Here is a 19,138-nt window from a genome sequence, read left to right on the forward strand (position 1 = left end):
GAGCTTCACAGATAAGAAAAAGCTAAAGGAATTCATCACCACCAAACCAGTATTATAAGAAATGCTGAAAGGTATTCTTTAAGAAGAGGAAGAAGAAGAAAAAGGTAAAGATAAAAATAATAAACAACAAATACATATCTATTAACAAGTGAATCTAAAAATAAAGTGAATAAAAAAATCTGACGAATAGAATAAACTGGTGAATATAATAGAATCAGGGGCATAGAAAGGGAGTGGACTGACAATTCACAGGGGGAAAGGGGTGTGGGGGGTGTGGAAAGAGACTGGACAAAAAGGGTACACCTATGGATGAGGACAGTGGGGAGAAGGTAAGGGCAAAGGGTGGGGTGGGAACCAGGTGAAGGGGAGCTATGGGGGGAGAGGGGGAAGAAGAACAATTGTAATAATCTGAACAATAAAGATTTATTAAATTGTTTAAAAAAAAAAAAAAAGATTAGCCCTAACTGGTGGCTCAGTGGATAGAGTATCAGCCTGCAGACTGAAGGGTCCCAGGTTCGATTCCAGGTCAAGGGCATGTACCTTAGTTTCAGGCACATCCCCAGTAGGGGGCATGCAGGAGGCAGCTGATCGATGTTTCTCTCTAATCAATGTTTCTAACTCTATCCCTCTCCCTTTCTCTCTGTAAAGAAATCAATAAATATATATTTTTTAAAAGATTCAATATAAGAAGTAACCATATGGACAAAAAAGAAGCAACAATGTGAATGTTTCAAAAATCAAATCATAACAAAAGAAACATGATTTATTTCTGAGATCTTCATATTCCAGATTTATTTACGTTAGTTATTTCAAAATCAGTTTGCCCAACCAACATACTCAAAATGTTAGAGAAGCTCCCTCAGCTGGTTAAACTACAGAACTACCAAAAAACATGTTCCATTAAATTGACTGTATCATCCTCTTCAGAAATTTCTGTAACTCCAGACTGAGATCGAAGAGTGGAAATGATTTCATCACATAATCTGTCAAAGCCATTCTGTGAGCATATACTTGCCATTTCTTGCCAATTTTCTAGAGAGCAAAATGGATCATTTATGATAAGATTTTCTATTGCATCTAGGGGGAAAAAATATAATAATAAGTACGGCACTTGTTCTCACTTGATAATCCACATTTTGCAACTGTTCAAAAATAGAAAGGGATATTATTTAACTCAGTTACTATGATTCCTGTGCCTGGGTCCTATAAGTTTAATGTGGAGTCTTTAGTCCTGCTCACTGTAATACCTTCTTCTCTTTTTCCATTAATCTTTTCAGGACTCAATTCAACCCTCTAGCATTTCTCACATTCCCCACTCCTCCACTCACCCCCTTCTTGGTAAAGTAGCAGGTACTGAAGGCTACAAGAAAGGGAGCTCAGAGAGTGAAGAATGTGGGCTCAGCATTGTGCAGAGTCTATAAGGTACCACAAGAAACTATCAATGCTGGGACCGGTTTGGCTCAATGGATAGAGCGTCGGACTGCGGACTGAAAGGTCCCGGGTTCGATTCTGGGCAAGGGCATGTACCTTGGTTGCGGGCACATCCCCAGTAGGGGGTGTGCAAGAGGCAGCTGATCGATGATTCTCTCTCATCGATGTTTCTAACTCTCTGTCCCTCTCTCTTCCTCTCTGTGAAAAATCAATAAAATATATATTAAAAAAAAAAGAAAAAAGAAACTATCAAATAACTGGGAGTTACGGGTCTACTTTACATGACCCTTCAAACACTTTTACAAATTCCCCTAGCAGTGCTCACCCAAGGCTGAAGAAACCCTTTGGAAAACTCTCCATCCTATTTCTAGATAGGGACTTCTTAGTGATGGGGCCTCTATAACAAACATTTTTCTACAGAAAATAATATTATTTCCTTTTAAAAATTCCCTATAGCCAAAACCGGTTTGGCTCAGTGGTAGAGCGTCGGTCTGCGGACTGGAAGGTCCCAGGTTCTATTCCGATCAAGGGCATGTACATTGGTTGTGGGCACATCCCCGGTAGGGGGTGTGCAGGAGGCAGCTGGTTGATGTTTCTCTCTCATCGACGTTTCTAGCTCTCTATCCCTCTCTCCTCCTCTCTGTAAAAAAATCAATAAAATATATATTTTAAAAAAATAAATAAAATAAAATAAAAATGCCCTATAAAATGAATCAGCCCTTCCAAAACCGGTTTGGCTTGGTGGATAGAGCACCAGCCTGTGGACTGAAGGGTCCCGGGTTCAATTCCGGTCAAGGGCATGTATCTTGGTTGCAGGCACATCCCCAGTAGGAGGTGTGCAGGAGGTAGCTGATCAATGTTTCTCTCTCATCAGTGTTTCTGACTGTATCCCTCTCCCTTCCTCTCTGTAAAAAATCAATAAAATATATATTTTTAAAAATTACTAAATATACACATATACTAATAAAAAGTTTTTATAGGGTTAGTGATTATAATTATTACTAGAGGCTCGGTGCACGGATTCGTGCACTAGTAGGGTCCCTTGGCCTGGCTTGTGCACTCTCAAAATCTGGGCCCCCTGGGGGGATACTGGAGAGTCAGTTTTGGCTTGATCCCCATAGGCCAGGCAGAGGGACCCCACTGGTGCACGAATCTGTGCACCGGGCCTTGAGTATACATATAAGATCTTTGGTTAATCTCCTCCCACCCTCCCCCGTCCCCCCTTCCCTTTGAGATTCATCAGTCTGTTCCATGTTTCGATCCTTGTGGTTTCCGCTCCCGCATTGTCTGCCCCCTGGTCGGCCGGTCAGCTAGGCTTTTACATATATAGATGGTGTTCTCCTGAAGCTTCATAAAGATTCCCTCTTCATTCTGATTTCTTCAAAATATATACACTGCTGCTAACAGACTCTCATTGACATGGTGATCTCCACATTTATAAACTGAAGTTAACTGTTGTCAAGAAGGAACTATTAGAAGATTAAATAACTCAAAAATAATAATCTTGAACCTTTCCCTAAATAAGCCACTACTATTTCTTCTATAACATTTTACTCTACTTACCTTTCCCACTTCTATTTAGTTCATGAAGTAGTTTAATGCCAACTTTTTTCATATCAACAGAGAACAGATAAAGTATAATGAGACCAAAAGATAAAAGTGGTGGTTTTCCTTTCCATTCTTTAGTGAGACACTGAATTAATCCATAGTGGGGACATAACTTTATTAGCTGCATCAGGTCATCTGAAAGCAAAAATGAAAGACAAAACATTTATTATTTATTTATTTATTTATAATTCTCATCCGAGGATTCCACTGATTTTTACAGAGAGTGGAAGAGAGAGGGAAAGACAGAGAGAAATATTAATGTGATAAGAGGCACACTGATTGGTTGCCTTCTGCATGCACCCTGACCAGGGCCAGCTAGGGAGGGGCCTGCAACCAAGGAACATGTCCTTGACGAGAATTGAATCCGGGGACCCTTGGGTCCACAGGCTGACGATACTCTATCCACTGAGCCAAAAACCAACTAGGGCTATTTGACTATATCTTGATGCTCATATTTGGAGTAACTTCTAGTGAATATAATGCCTTTCTTTCCGTGCCTGCACAGAAAAGGGGCTTCATTTTTCCCCCCTAAAAACATAAAGTATTCAGAAACTAAAAAATGAAGATTTCAAGACGCCATTAGCTAGTTTAAGTAGCTGGAGGTTAAGCCAGATGAAGTTGCATACACTTGACCATTTTTTACTCCAAAAAAAGCAATTTCATATGGTTTAATCTATTAGTTAACTGCTGAGGTAATCAAGGTAATCTAAAGCTACAATCATGGAATAGGAGAAACCAAGATGGCGGCATAGGGTAGATACCCGAATGCAGCCTACCACAACAAATTAGAATTTAGAACTGGAAAACAGGGGAGGCGTTGCCCTGAAGCACCAGATGGCTAGCTGAGAGGAGGCTCTGCTATCTGGGAAGAAGAGAAGGCGCGCTAAACATCAGGAACTGTGAAGGTACGGAGAACTGTGCGCGTGCGAAAAGGCGCTGGCTTACTGCCAGTGTGCAAAGAGGGCGTACAGCTATAGCGCGGCTGGCTTTCTTGTTCAAGAGGAAAACAGAAGCACCCTATTGCTCTGATAGATGGCCCCAGTCAGGGAGAGGCCAGACTGTCAGACAGTGGGCAGAGATCTCTCAGAGGTGTGTGAGGCCAGAGGCCATTACTGCAGGACTTGGGGAGGAGCCTACGGGAAAACAAAGCTTGTCTGCACCAACCCCAGACTCTGCCCCATCCAAGCTGAGCACAGAAGCTCTCCCAGAGGCTGGCTTTCTCTAAAGAGGGACTGGCCGGAATTCAAAGCTTGTCTGTGCCTTTACCAAAGAGGTGCGAGTGCCTGCAACCAATCTTACGAGAATCACCATGAACAGGGCTTTTCTAAGGTGAGACTGACAGGGAACCAAAGATTGTCTGCGCCACCCCGAGACCCACCCCATCCAAGCGGAGTACAGAAGCCCTCCTAGCTGAGATACTGCTGATCCTCACAGCCAATTGGCTTGGAGATCAACGCTTCCCAGTGATACCAACAATAAGCAAGGCTTAACAACAAGACTGCACACATAGCCCACAAAGGGCTACACCAAGACTGTCCACCGCAGGTAACTGGGAAGGTTGTGCTACTGGGCTCTACCAGAACACCTAGCACACAAAACTATTCCATCAAATCAGGGAAACAACTAAAATGCAGACAAGAGGCAGGACACAAAGGAAGGAGATGGAGGAAAAGAAAAGATTGGACATTGAGTTCAAAACTACAGTTAAAAGGTTATTTAAGAATATCCTAAAAAAGGCTGATAAAATAAATGAGACCTATGAGGATATGAAAAGGGAGCAACTAGAAATAATAAGGGATCAACTAGAAATAAAGAAAACATTGTCTAAAATAAAAAATATTACAGAGTCCTAAAAACAGACTGGAAGATCTCAAGAATCAAGATAAAGATTTAGAACACAAAGAGCCTGAAGACACTACTCCACAGAAGCAAGAAGATAAGAGAATCCAGAAAGTTGAAGATAGTGTAAGAAACCTCTGGGACAATTTCAAGCGAACCAACATCAGAATTATGGGGATCCCAGAGGAGAGAGAGCAAGATACCGAAAGAATACTGGAAGAAATAGTGACAGAAAACTTCCCCCACCTAGGGAAAGAAAGAGACTTACAAGTCCAGGAAGCGCACAGAACCCCAAAGAAAAGGAATCCAAGGAGGACCATACCAAGACACATCATAATTAAAATTCCAAGAGCAAAAGACAAAGAGAGAATATTAAAAGCAGCAAGAGAAAAGCAGGTAGTTACCTATAAAGGAGTACCCATACGATTATCAGCTGATTTCTCAACAGAAACCATGCAGGCCAGACGGGAATGGCAAGAAATATTCAAGGTGATGAATAGCAAGAACCCACAGCCAAAAATACTCTATCCAGCAAAGCTATCACTCAGAATCAAAGGCCAGATAAAGAGCTTCACAAATAAAAAAAAGCTAAAAGAGTTCATCACCACCAAACCAGAATTATATGAATTGCTAAAGGGGGTTATTTAGGAAGAGGAAGAAGATAAAGATAAAAATTATGAACAACAGATACGTAACTATCAACAAGTGAATCTAAAAAACCAAGGGAATTAAAAAATCTGATGAACAATATTAACTGGTGAATATAATAGAATCAGAGGTATGGAAGGGGAGTGGACTGACGATTCTCGGGGAAAGGGGGAGTGGGGGTGTGGGAAGAGACAACATAAACTGTGCACCTATGGATGAGGACAATGGGGGCTAGGGAAAGGGCAGAGGGTGGGGTGGGAATCTGGTGGAGGGGAGCAGTTAAGGGGGTGGGGAGAGGAACACATTTGGAATAATCTGAACAATAAAGATTTATTTAAAAAAAATTTTTTTCATACAAAAAATATTTTTAAAAAAACAAAGCTACAATCATGATTTATATTCTTAAAATATATACTTTATGTTAACTTCCTAAATTAAAAAAAAATTATTGATTCAGAGAGGGAGGGAGAAGAGAAGAGAGAAACATCAATGATGAGAGAGAATTATTGATCGGCTGCCTCCTGCATGCCCCCTACTGGGGATCCAGCCTGCAACGTGGGCACGTGCCCTTGACCCAGGACCTTTCAGTCCACATGCTGATGCTCTACCCACTGAGCCAAATCAGCTAGGGCAACTTCCTAAATTTTTTTAAGTAAAAATATTCTCCTTGGATCACAATACAGGTAACTTTCAGAATAATTTCTGATAGATTTTGAAGAACTATCATAAACACAATCTGCATTCCCAAAGACAATAAAAAAGTAGCCTAGTGTTGATTAAATACATACTTACTGTACTGGGAACTTATATGTATTAAATCGCTGCATTTAATTTGTAGTATAAGTGAGATATTGTTATTCTCACATTACAAGCGAGGAAGCAGGCTTAAAGAAGTTAATTTTCCTAGGTTATACATATGGTATAAAATAGAATAATTCATCTGATCCCCAGAGTCTATGACCTTCCAATCCAAAGTGCTGGTCCTGCCAGGACCGGTTTGGCTCAGTGGATAGAGCGTCGGCCTGCGGACTGAAACGCCCCGGGTTCGATTCCAGTCAAGGTCATGTACCGTGGTTGCGGGCACATCCCCAGTAGGGGGTGTGCAGGAGGCTGCTGATCAATGATTCTTTCTCATTGATGTTTCTGGCTCTCTATCCCTCTCTCTTCCTCTCTGTGAAAAACCAATAAAAAATATATTAAAAACAAAACAAAACAAAACAAAAAGTGCTGGTCCTCCAAAACAATAACTACATGTGTGTGTGCACTGCATGTGTGCAGATATACCCATACATGCACACAAACACAGAGAAGTTGTAAAAGAGGAAACAAAGAAAAACAGAATATAATTCTATGTCAGTGCAGTTAGATAATTTTTAGAAATTCCCTAGGGATAAAGGATAAACTTATGACTTAGGTCATTCAAACTATCCTCTAGTAAGGTGAAGCTATTTCTATAGCACCCCCTCTCTCCCCAGCCTCCAACATTTTCTAACTCACCCATCTTCTTTTCATTCAATCAGGTATTCGAATCCCCTTCTCCATGAATTAATTAATCAATATTTACTCAATTATGTGCAAGATATGGTCTCAGACTAATCAGAAAGGACACACATTCAAATCCTATGACCTTTCCCCACTGTTTCATGACACTTCAAAATCCATTTCCTTATCCCTTGGTTTGATGTAATCATAATTTATCTCATGTTCTGTTTTAATAAAATCCTAAGATATGGTATTTGTTTAACTCATAAATATCTAGAACAGTGGTTCTTAAAATATGGTCTCAGGTCTATAAAGTCAAAACTACTTCCATGAAAATGGGAACTTGTTACTTGCCTCTTTGCTTGTCATTCTCTCACAAGGACACAGGGGTGCTTTCCAGAGGCTATGACATGTGACATTACAACCAACTGAATATGGGAGCAAATATGGAAAGCCATATACCATCTATTAAACCAGCCATTACAGAAATTTGCAAAACTATAAAATGTCACTCTTTCCATGAAACTATTTGATGTTGGAAAGTCACTTTTCATAAAAAATATTTATGATAACATGTAAAGATTTATTTAAAATGAATAAATTAATATTTTAAATTTTTGATTAAATTTTAATTTATTTAAAAGAATAAATTAAAATTTAATAATTTCTCTTAGGATAAATATCAATAGATAGTATCAATATAACTAAAAGCTCTTTGCTATCATCAGTGCTTTTTAAAAGTGCAGAGGAGGCCTGAGCCCAGAAAGCTTGGGAGCCTCACCTCACATCTAGAACAAGCTAGTTTCCAGAAAAGTACATTTATTTAATGATAATGAATCATTTTAGGCTTTATTCTAGGAATTATTAGGAAAGAAAAAAATGATTCTTTACTTCTAAAACAGATAGTCTATTAGCTTTATGTTTTGGAGACAAAAGACTTTTCTGGTTTTATTTTTACTGTGTTTTTTTAATTTGTAAATGTAAAGCTGATAATCTAAATCTGAGCGAGAACATTTTTCTATGAAACCAGAAAGTATTAGCAAACTATAACTGTTCCCCAAGGCCTTGAAAAGATGATACCTTTGAAAGCTATAGTTGTTTCTCATTAAAAAGTAAAATGAACAAGTAATTTTCAAACAATGTTTCTATCTTTTAAGTTTAATTTTTCTCAGGTTATTATTTTCATCTTATGATGTTATACTAAATAAATTCTGCAGATAAATATCAAGGTTCTAATTATTTAGGAGTGTTATTACTTAATTATTATATTTAATTATTTTAGAGTGTAATATACTTTTAGAGGAACAGAATAATCATGTTCAAAGAGTAATTAAAACCTATATTCCATGCCTGAATCACGACTAAAATAATTCTTACCTATGGCAAAATAATAATACAAAACCTAAATCTGTATACTTAGATAATAATAAAATATATCATTGGAAAGTGTATATAAAATGAATATTGAGTAGTTCCTACTATGCCAGATTCTGTTCTATTATTGTGAGTATATAGGCAAATTACTTACCTTTCTATCCTTAGCCTCTCTAGACACATAGGTGTGTTTTTTTCCATCTATAAAATTGGGATCATACTAAAACCTACTTCATAGAGCTAACATAAGGATTAGATGAGATAATTCGTATAAAAAGCTGAACTATTATCTATTTTACAGTAATAGTATCAGGCATGCTGTTATGTAGTAAATGAAGAAATTAGTAACTTTATAAAAGAGATTCTAAGTAAAAGTCCATTTATTGTTTAAAAATTATCAGATTCAACAGCCATAAAATATCCTTTTCCTGGGAAAACGTGACCTAAAAGTGCTACATTTTATTTCATTTTGCAACGGGGGTACACAGCCTGCACACTGGGACTACCTCTGCCTGGGCTGAGGGGAGCTCTCAGGACTGCCGGTGCATTACATCACTGCTGAGCCAGATTCATTCTAACAGCTCAGATCAGGGTCACCCTAAAAGGTCCACGATTCTCTCAGATCACTGCCCAGATGCAACCTAGATGTTTCAAATTTTGAAATGAATTTTATTTCACCAATTCTTCATTTCTAATGCTTATATCATAATTGAGAACATTATATATAATAAATAAGTTGTTTTTTAATCCTTTAAGTAGTATGGTATAATATATCTGTAAAATGTATCTTTAAAACTGTATGTTTCAGGACCATCAAGTTTATTAAATGTTTAAGTATAGAGAAAGCATGTAATATCTTTGAAGGTCAAACATGAAAGTCAAACAGCTTAAGCTTAACTGCTTTACTGAAAATTACAAAGGAAATCTAGTACTTATCACTATATGCAAGATGGACTTTATTTTTTTATTTTTTAAATATATTTTATTGATTTCAGAGCGGAAAGGAAAGAAAAGAGAGCTAGAAACATCAATGATGAGAGGAAATCATTGATTGGCTGCCTTCTGCATGCCCCCCACTGGGGTTGGGAGCCTGCAACCCGGGCATGTGCCCTGAACGGAATCGAACCTGGGACCCTTGAGTCCGCAAGCCAATGCTCTATCCACTTAGCCAAACCGGCCAGGGCAAAATGGATTTTATAATGTAAAGCCAAAATATTGCTTACTAACACGGGTGATCTTACAATTAAAGTCCAGAATTCAAACATATATAAATAAGTAGGCTTTATTACTTACCATAAGTATAGTCCTTGAGTTGTTGTATGTATTCCATAGCCTCAGGAAGCTGATCCTGTTTACACAGGCAGAGAATAATTTTGTTGAACAGCTTACATTCACTGTAGATGATCATAGCTAAAGCCAGGCACTTGGCCTTGTTATAAGTATCCTGATCTCCATAATCACAAATCATATCCCCAGCCTCCTCAGAAAATGTGAGCCTAGAGCAAGGAGATCAATAAGGCACACATTACTAAGTTCTTAATGAGAGGATAAAAATGAAGTCTTGGGTCCTAGCTGTTTTGGCTCAGTGGATAGAGTGTCAGCCTGCGGACTGAAGGGTCCTAGGCTCAATTCTGGCCAAGGGCCCATGCTTGGGTTGCGAGCTCAATATCCAGTGAGGAGCATGCAGGAGGCGGCCGATAAATGATTCTCTCTCATCATTGATGTTTCTATCTCTCTATTCCTCTCCCTTCCTTTCTAAAATCAATAAAAATATATATATTTTAAAAAATGAAGTCTTGGAAAACTCATCACAGCAGAACTGGAATTTCTATGGTCTGTAAGAATTCCAAGATTGTAGGCAATTAAATGTTGGAGAAATTTTGTACTGTGAGGCAGGGCGGAGCTATCCTCCATTTTGTGTAACTGAACCCTAGCCCTCACCCAACCAATCAGGGTCAGCCAAAGCAGTGACATCATCACCCTTATAAAACCCCTTGACTTGCTGAAGTTTGGTTTCTCGTCCATCATGCTGCCTGCGTGAGTGGGACAGAGCCCATGCTAGTTTGGAATTCAGGCTTTCTGCAATTGCATCGGATTCAGCTCCCTGATGGTCCTTGGTGATCATGAAATCTGGGCACAACACCAGGAAGCAGAATTTCAATGTATTTGGATAATGCTCCAAAGGAAAAAAATATAAATAAATAAATAAATAAATAAATAAATAAATGTCGGAGAAATTAAATACATCTAAAATTTAACAGCAAGAAGAACAAAAACAATTAACATATATTCCTTTGGAGAAAGACATTTTGGCAAAACTGAACTCAAGTTATTTTTTTAAATATATTTTATGGATTTTTTACAGAGAGGAAGGGAGAGGGATAGAGAATTAGAAGCATCGATGAAAGAGAATCATCGATCAGCTGCCTCCTGCACACCCCCCACTGGGGATGTGCCCACAACCAAGGTACATGCCCTTGACCGGAATCGAATCTGGGACCCTTAAGTCCACAGGCCGACGCTCTAAAACACTGAGCCAAACCCATTTTGGCTGAATTCAAGTTATTAAAAAACAGATATACAATGTTAAAACTCTCCTAAAAAGACTGGATGGATTTCAGAATATAAAGTCAATAAAAATTCTGGCCACCCTCCTCTGCCTTTCCTCTGAAATCTCACACTCTGTCCCATGCTTCCATGTCTCTTGATCTTCTCTGTTCATCAGTTTATTTTGTTAATTAGATTCCATACAAGAGTGTGATCATGTGATACTTGTCTTTCTCTGACTGACTTATTTCATTTAGCATGATATTCTCCAGGTCCCTCGATGTTGTCTCAAAGAAAACTTAAATTTTCGAGAATGAACCTCTTTATTAACCAAATATCAAAATTAAGTTCAATTTTGCTTACTTTTCTTGAGTGACCCAGTGGATAACTAAATCTAAACGTTTTTCCGAAAGTCCACATTTGATTCCTTCCAGGGTTAGTTCTGCATCAACAGGACGTCTATTAGCATGACTTGTGGTAAAGATAGCCTCAAAAAATGAGAGTAATGGAAAAGGCTTTCCTTTAATTTTTCCAGCAGCTACAGAGAAAAATAGAGTTTTTAAGTCAAATACTTTAATAGTTTTCTTTGTCTTATTTATATTATTTTCATCTCTTTGCATTTTTTACCAAAAAACTTGAATCTAAAATTACATATTTGTAATTTTTGTTTGTTTTTGTTGTTAATCCTCATCCAAGGACATTTTTCCATTGATTTTCAGAGAGAGTGAAAGGGAGGGGGAGAGACACAGAGAGAAACATCAATGTGAGAGGGACACCATCGATTGCCTGCCTTCCCCATGCACCCTGACCAGGGCCAGGGATTGAACCTGCAACTGAGGTATGTGCCATTGACTGGGTTTAAACCCAGAACTCTACAGTCTGCAGGCCAACACTATCCACTGAGCCTAACTGGGTAGGGCCATATTTGTAATTTTTAATGCTTATGGATAAAACATCGTATTTTAGATAATGACTAAACATTACATGCTATATAAAAACCAAAGCAGAGATTGGAGTGATTATAAGCCAAGGAATACCAAACATTGTTGTCAGCCACCTAGAAACTAGGAGAGAAGCATGAAATGTAATCTCTCAGAGCCTCCAAAGGAACTTTAAAAAGCTAACGGGGTATACCACAAGCAGATCTGGTGGTATCTTTAGGAAATGATGAAGATAGTCTTTCAGGCAGAAAGAAAATGATACCAGGTAGGAATACAAATCTAAAAAAGGAATGAAGACCAAAAATGTTATATGCTCTGAATATAAGAATTTAGAAATATATTATTTTTATATAATATACCAAGGGGTATAATGTCACCTGACAGTAGCATGTGATAAATATCCTACCTAAAAAAAGAGTAGTATGCAAATTAACCATCACTCTGCTCCACAAGCCACACCCACCAGCCAATCAGAGCAAGTATGCAAATAAACCCAACCAAGATGGCTACCGTCACTGAGAGCAGGAGGAAGGCGTTTCCCCAGCAACGGAGGAAGCCAAGCTTTCTGCCTGCCCTTGCCGGCCTAAGCCTCCACTCAAGGCTACAAAGTTTCAATTATAGAAGGTAAACAAATCCAAACAGAAAGGGCTGCCGCCACTGAGCAAGCAGGAGACTTATCTCCTCTCCGGGCTACAAAGTTTCAATTGTAGAAAGTAAATATATCCCAGATACCAGGGCCTCCACTTGGGTCACTGGGGGGTGTGGCTGGCCTGCAAACCACCACAGGCCCCTCGCCCAGGCTGCCCCATGCCCCAAGGAAACCCCCACCCTGATCCAGGACACCCTTCAGGGCAAACCAGCCGGTCCCCACCTATGCACCAGGTCTCTATCCTATCTAATAAAAGAGTAATATGCAGGTTGACCATCACTCCAACACACAATATGGCTAACCCCATATGGTCAAAGATCCTGCTCCTATGTGGACACAAGATGGCCACCACAAGATGACCAGCAGGGGAGAAAAGTTAGGAGGGACCAGGCTTACAAGGGAGGGCAGTTGAAGGTGATCAATCTTGCAGGGGAGGGCAGTTAGGGATGACCAGATAGGCAGAGGAGGGAAATTGGAGGCAAATAGCCTGGCAGGGGAGCAGTTAGATATCAATCAGGCTGGCATGGGAGTGGTTAGGGGGGGCGATCAGGCTGGCAGGCAGAAGTGGTTAGGGGCAATCAGGAAGGCAGGCAGGCGAGCAGTTGGAAGCCAGCAGTCCTGGATTGTGAGAGGGATGTCCGACTGCAGTGGGATTGGGCCTAATGAGGCAGTCAGACATCCTTTGAGGGGTCCCAGATTGGAGAGGGTGCAGGCTGGGCTGAGGGACAACCCCTGCCCCTGCCCCCATGCACAAATTTTGTGCACCAGGCCTCTAGTTTAATCATAAACCCTAAAGCAACAACCAAAATAAATCAACAAAAAGATTTGTAGCTTGTAATCAACAAAGGAGAAAAATGAAATCATTAAAAAATTGAAGTAATCCAAAAGAAGGCAAAAAAGGGAGAGAAGGTAACAAAGAGTTGAGGAAAACAGCAAACAAAACTGAACCACGTCAATAATCATATTAAATATAAATTATCTAAACACTGCATTTGAAAGACAAAGATTGTCAGATTGTATAAAAAAGTAGGGTCCAAGTATATGTTATCTAGAAGGCATTGACTTTAAACAGAGACACAAATAAATTCAAAGTATGAAAAATATATACACACTAATATTTATCAAAAGAAAGATGGATTGCTACTTCTAATCTCAAAATTTACTAGAAAACCATAGTAATTAAGATAGTATGATACTATCTTAGGATGAGTATCTAGAGCAATGGTCAGTAAACTTTGGCTCTGTTGACTAATGAGTTTGCCCACCACTGATCTAGAGCATTAGGATAAATTAAGAATTCAGAAATAAACCCTGGCCAATTGATTTTTGAAAAAGGGGCCAAAAAAAGTCAATGGATAAAGGAAAGTCTTTTTCTTAACAAATGGTCCTGGGGCCGAAACCAGTTTGGCTCAGTGGTAGAGCATCGGTCTGCGGACTGAAGGGTCCCAGGTTCAAGTCCGGTCAAGGGCATGTACATTGGTTGTGGGCACATCCCCGGTAGGAGGTGTGAAGGAGGCAGCTGGTCAATGTTTCTCTCTCATGGATGTTTCTAGCTCTCTAGCTCTCTCCCTTCCTCTCTTTAAAAAATCAATAAAATATATTTAAAAAAAAAAAAAAAGTAAAAGTAAAAGAATAATCCACAGACTGGAAGAAAATATTTTTATGTCATCCTATATAATAAAAGGGTAATATGCAAATAGACCAAATGGCAGAACAATTGAACAACCAATCAAAGTGTAATATGCTAATGATATGCTAAGGATGCTCAACTGCTCGCTACAACATACACTGATGACCAGGGGGCAAACAGTCAACTGGTCAACCAGTCACTATGATGTGCACTGACCACCAGGGGTGTCCCTCAGTCTGGCCTGTGCCCTCTCACAAACCGGGACCCCTCGGGGGATGTCAGAGAGCCAGTTTCAGGCCAATCCTGCAGACCACTCCCCTTGGAAGGGCATCAGATGCAGGGCTCATGGCTGGCGAGTGCTGCTTTGGCAGCGCGAGCCTCTCCTGATCGGGATTGATTGGGTGGGAGCCTGCGGCAGGCACAGTGGGGCCCGGATGAGTGGGAGTGGCAGGTCGGAACTGCAGGTGGCATTGGACTGTGGGTTTCAGCCTAATCCCTCAGGCCACCCAGAGGGACCCCACCTGTGCACGAATTCGTGCACCGGGCCTCTAGTCTTATCTAATAATAGACAAACATGTAAATTGACAATACCTTCACTATCCCTATAGCCAATCAGAGTGACTATGCAAATTAACCCAAAAAACATAGTGGTTAATTTGTATACATAGACACCCAGGGCCTGTGTCCCAGAACATCCTGGCACCCAGGTCACTGTTAGGTAAGGCCCTGGGCAGGAGTGACCCCCTGCAATTGATCGCAGGGAGCTGCGGGTCACTTTGGCCTGGGCAGGAGCGGACCCCCTGTGATCGATTGCAGGGAGCTGCGGGTCACTTTGGCCTGGGCAGGAGCGGACCCCCTGTGATCGATTGCAGGGAGCTGGGGGTCTGCTTTTGGCCTGGGCAGGAGCGGACCCCCTGTGATCGATTGCAGGGGGTCTGCTCCTACCCAAGAGGCTTTCAGCCTGGGCAGGCCTGGGCAGGGGCTGAGCCGGTGATCATGAGGGAGCTGGAGGGGCCCTGTTCAGGCCTAAAGCTTGGACCAGAGGCTTTAGGCCTGGGCAGGCCTAGCCCTCGATTGGTGTGAACTATAGAGGAAACACCTTTTCTGATTGCACATTGGCTAAGCTTCCTGTATGCCACTGGTAATATTCCCAGTAACTTGGGTAATAAGAATCCAAAAAGGTGACCTAGGATTTTTCCACCTCACTCCTGGAGAAAAAATGAAGATCCGCTGCTGGAGGGCTAGGAAATGTCATATCCTGCCATAGCCGGTTTGACTCAGTGGAAAATGCCTCAGCCTGCAGACAGCAGGGTCTGGGTTCGATTCTGATCAAGGGCATGTACCTAGGTTGCAGGGTCCTCCCTGGCCAGGGCCCAGATAAGTGCTCATGCAGGAGGCAACCAATCAAAGTGTTCCTCTCACTTTGATAGTTCTCTCTGGCTTTCCCTTTCTCTTCCACACTCTCTAAAAGTCAGTGGAAACATATCTTCAGGTGAGGAAAGAAAGAGGAAAGGAAAAAGAAAAAAGAAAAAAGAAAAAGAGAAAAAAAGGAAAAGGGGAAGGGAAAGGAAAGGAAAGGAAAGAAATGCATATCCTATGAAAGACACATCTTGAAAATGCCTAAAGAAAGTTGTAATTTTTTTCTTGGTGAAGGGACTGGAGTCTGTGTTGACAAAAACACCTCGGTGGCTGCGGTGACTGGCAGTGGCTGCAGCAGTGGGGTGATGGGGCTGGTGCCTTCCCCTGATCAGCCAGGTTGCCTCCCACAAAGGGAGGCCAGACTGCAACTTAGGCCCGTTCCCTGGGGGGCGCAGGCCGTCAGTAGGACATCCTCTGAGGGGTCCTAGCATGTGAGAGGGGGCAGGTTAGGCTCAGGGACCTCCCCACCCCCAGTGCATGAATTTCGTGATAAGGAAATATATGATAAGGGAATATAGAAAGAAGTCTTGCAACTCATTAATAAAAACACAAATACTGCACACTCTCCCTCCCAGGAGTACACCTGAGCCTTTCTCCTCCCCCTCCCTCTCTTCTCCATCTTTCTCCCTTGTACTGTTACAGCTCAGGAAACTGAGTAAAAGGTAGAGATAAGATTTGGAGCCTAGATCTTTCGTCTCCCAGTTCAATACTCTTTCCATTCTATCATGGGGGAAAGTATAACTGCATATATATAGAAAGTTCAGAGAGAAATGCTTACCCTTAAATTTATTCACTGTCCCCATGTTTAGAAGAATTCCTCTAGGACTTTTTGCTGCAAAACAAGCGGCCTTCTCATATTCACCAAGTGAGATTAATTGATTGAACCTACAGACATTACATTTCATTATACATTATAAATAGTAAACAAAAAAGAAAACTGATCAGAAATCTCTAATATATACTAAACACAGTGGCATAGTAATATAGAAAAGCAATTCTAATAAATGATAATGAGATTTATTTACTCTGTAAGAGGTTATTTCACTTCTTTCCCTGATATTCTACCATTTTTGTAGCGTCAGAAAAAAACTCTCATCTGCCAGCTGACTGTGAACCTCATCCTGTACTTTATTCCTATAGTACTCTATAGCAAGCCTTAGCAAATGAACAGAACTTGAAGTTACAATGAGCTCAGATTTTTTTCTCTCATATCATCTTCAGATAAAAGGGGGTGTCAGGGAAAAGAAGGATAATCTCCTTAAGAGGTCCGTCTAGGGGAAATATTAGATGAACACAAAGGCTGCCAAGTTGAAGATCAAGAAGTACCCATGGTATTCAGAATTTATGTTGCTCAGCAGACTTCCAATTAAATATGAGGTTAACACAAGGAGTAAAGATAATAGTTCAAATAACTTAAGCCTCTACTCCTCTTCCTAAGGTAAAATATCTTAAAATCAGCCCTCACTTCACAATTAATAAAACTATGGCAAACACCAATTTATACAGTGTTGCAAATGAATGTGGAATCCCAGAGGAGAAAAATATCAAAATAATATTAAGTAAAATATATAAAATGTTTAACCTCAATAAGGGTTTTTCTCTCCAATCTAGAGTTGGCAGACTTAGAGAAGTACACAGTAAGGAAATAATGGGCTTTGGTGCCCCTCACTCCCCAAAAATAATCTTCACTCCTTATTTGTATCAACATGCAAATCAACAGGTGAAAATTGCTTCACATGTAAGATTAGGAACATTAAATATGTTCATTACATATGGACTTTATAGCCTATGAAATAACCTCTTAAAGAATAAATTCTTAAATTTATTTAAGCCTCTATTTTACCCTATAAATAATAACTTATGTATTGGGCAGAAATATGCCAGCCGGTGTGGCTCAGTGGTTGAGCATTTACCCAGGAACCAAGAGGTTAACAGATTGATTCCCTATCCAGGCACTACCCTCGCTCCCCTGTGGGGGCGCATATGAGAGAATGTTCCTCTCTCATAGAGGTTTTTATCTCTTTATCCCTTTCCGTTCCCCTTTCTCTAAAAATTAATAAAAACATATTTAGGAAAATATTTTTTAACATCAAGCTGACGATGAAGAAATGCAAGAAAAGTATAAATAAAATTTAAATCAACACTACAAACCACCTATCTTCTCTGAAATATTGCCTAGATTACTAATCTAGTATTTTTTAAATATATTTTTATTGATTTCAGAGAGAAAGGAATAGGGAGAAAGAGATAGAAACATCAATCATAAGAGTGAATCATAAATTGGCTGCTTCCTGCATGCCCCACACTAAGGATCAAGCCCACAACGTGGGCATATGCCCTGATCAGGAATTGAACTGTGACCTCCTGGTTCATAGGTCATCACTCCACCACTGAGCCACACTGACTGGGCCCAATCTAGTATTTTATCACAGAGAAGTCTCATTTAAAATTCTACTTTAGCCGGCACCGGTTTGGCTCAGTGGATAGAGCGTCGGTCTGTGGACTGAAAGTTCCCGGGTTCGATTCCGGTCAAGGGCATGTACCTTGGTTGAGGGCACATCTCCAGTAGGGGGTGTGCAAGAGGCAGCTGGTCGATGATTCTCTCTCATCGACGTTTCTAACTCTCTATCCCTCTCTCTTCCTCTCTGCGAAAAATCAATAAAATATATATATTTTAAAAAAAATTCTACCTTATTTTCTAATTTGTTTATTAGAAGTTAAAATTTTTTTTTGTAATGTCTACACCATGCATGCAGAAGAGATGAAACGGTTATTCCATTTCAATTTACAATGGCCTAATGTTATTTTATTCCATGCGTATAACTGCTCAGATCATTGAAAAGACTATGATAACAAATAAATGGGAAATACCAGGGTAAAATTTTAAAGATACAAAAGTTAGAGACTATAGCTCATCAAGATGGTAAATAAATGCTAAGCAGTTAATAAATATTAAAGATGTATTTAATAAGTATTTAAATACATATTAAATGATTGCAGTATTATTTTAAAGCTTTTAAAATATTTGCCTGTCGATGTAGGAAAGCAAAATTTCAGCTTCTTTTGCCTTGCCTGGATCATCTTCCATTAGCTCTTCGATAAAGCTTTGGCTATCTATAAATATCAAAAGATCCACCAGATGATATTTAAGGTTATACATTAACCTATATTTATAAAGAGGTAAAATGCAAATTAGCCAGGATGCCATAACAGTCACGACCATTCATGAGGAGGCTGCATGTGCAGGCGGGCGGGAGGGGACTGCTGCGCGGTGCAGCAAGCCATGGATGGCGCAGGCCCACAGAGCAGGGCAGAGCAGGGTCTGCCAACCGCCACGGTGGCGAGCAGGCAGGCCCACAGAGAGCAGAGAACAGGGCCTGCCAGCCGCTGCAGTGGCAAGGAGGCCTGCAGACAACAGGGCCTGCCAGCCGGGGCGCGCCTGCAGTCCCGCCTCTGCGTGTGAGCTGCAGAGGAAACACCTTTTCTAACTGCTCATTGGCTAAGCTCCAGGTACGCCACTCGCAGTGTTCTTGGTAACTTGGGTAATAAGAATCCAAGAAGGTGATCTAG

At 40.4% G+C, this 19,138-nt stretch overlaps 1 protein-coding gene across 1 annotated transcript in view; it reads right to left on the minus strand.

Moving 5' to 3' along the window:
* Positions 1-769: 769 nt before the first annotated feature.
* CLHC1 (clathrin heavy chain linker domain containing 1) overlaps positions 770-19,138 on the minus strand; it is a 30,886-nt gene continuing 12,517 nt past the window's right edge. Inside the window, exons 7-12 of the mRNA XM_084900808.1 lie at positions 18,598-18,682; positions 16,347-16,453; positions 11,293-11,467; positions 9,676-9,878; positions 2,995-3,174; positions 770-1,077 (exon numbers count right to left, since the gene is read on the minus strand). Coding sequence (XP_084756934.1) covers positions 881-1,077; positions 2,995-3,174; positions 9,676-9,878; positions 11,293-11,467; positions 16,347-16,453; positions 18,598-18,682 — 947 coding nt within the window. The 3' untranslated portion in view covers positions 770-880. The remainder of the gene's footprint in view (positions 1,078-2,994; positions 3,175-9,675; positions 9,879-11,292; positions 11,468-16,346; positions 16,454-18,597; positions 18,683-19,138) is intronic.

The sequence above is a fragment of the Pipistrellus hanaki genome (genome assembly GCF_964339955.1).
Source record: "Pipistrellus hanaki genome assembly, chromosome: 12".
In the NCBI taxonomy this organism is placed as follows: Eukaryota; Metazoa; Chordata; class Mammalia; order Chiroptera; family Vespertilionidae; genus Pipistrellus; species Pipistrellus hanaki.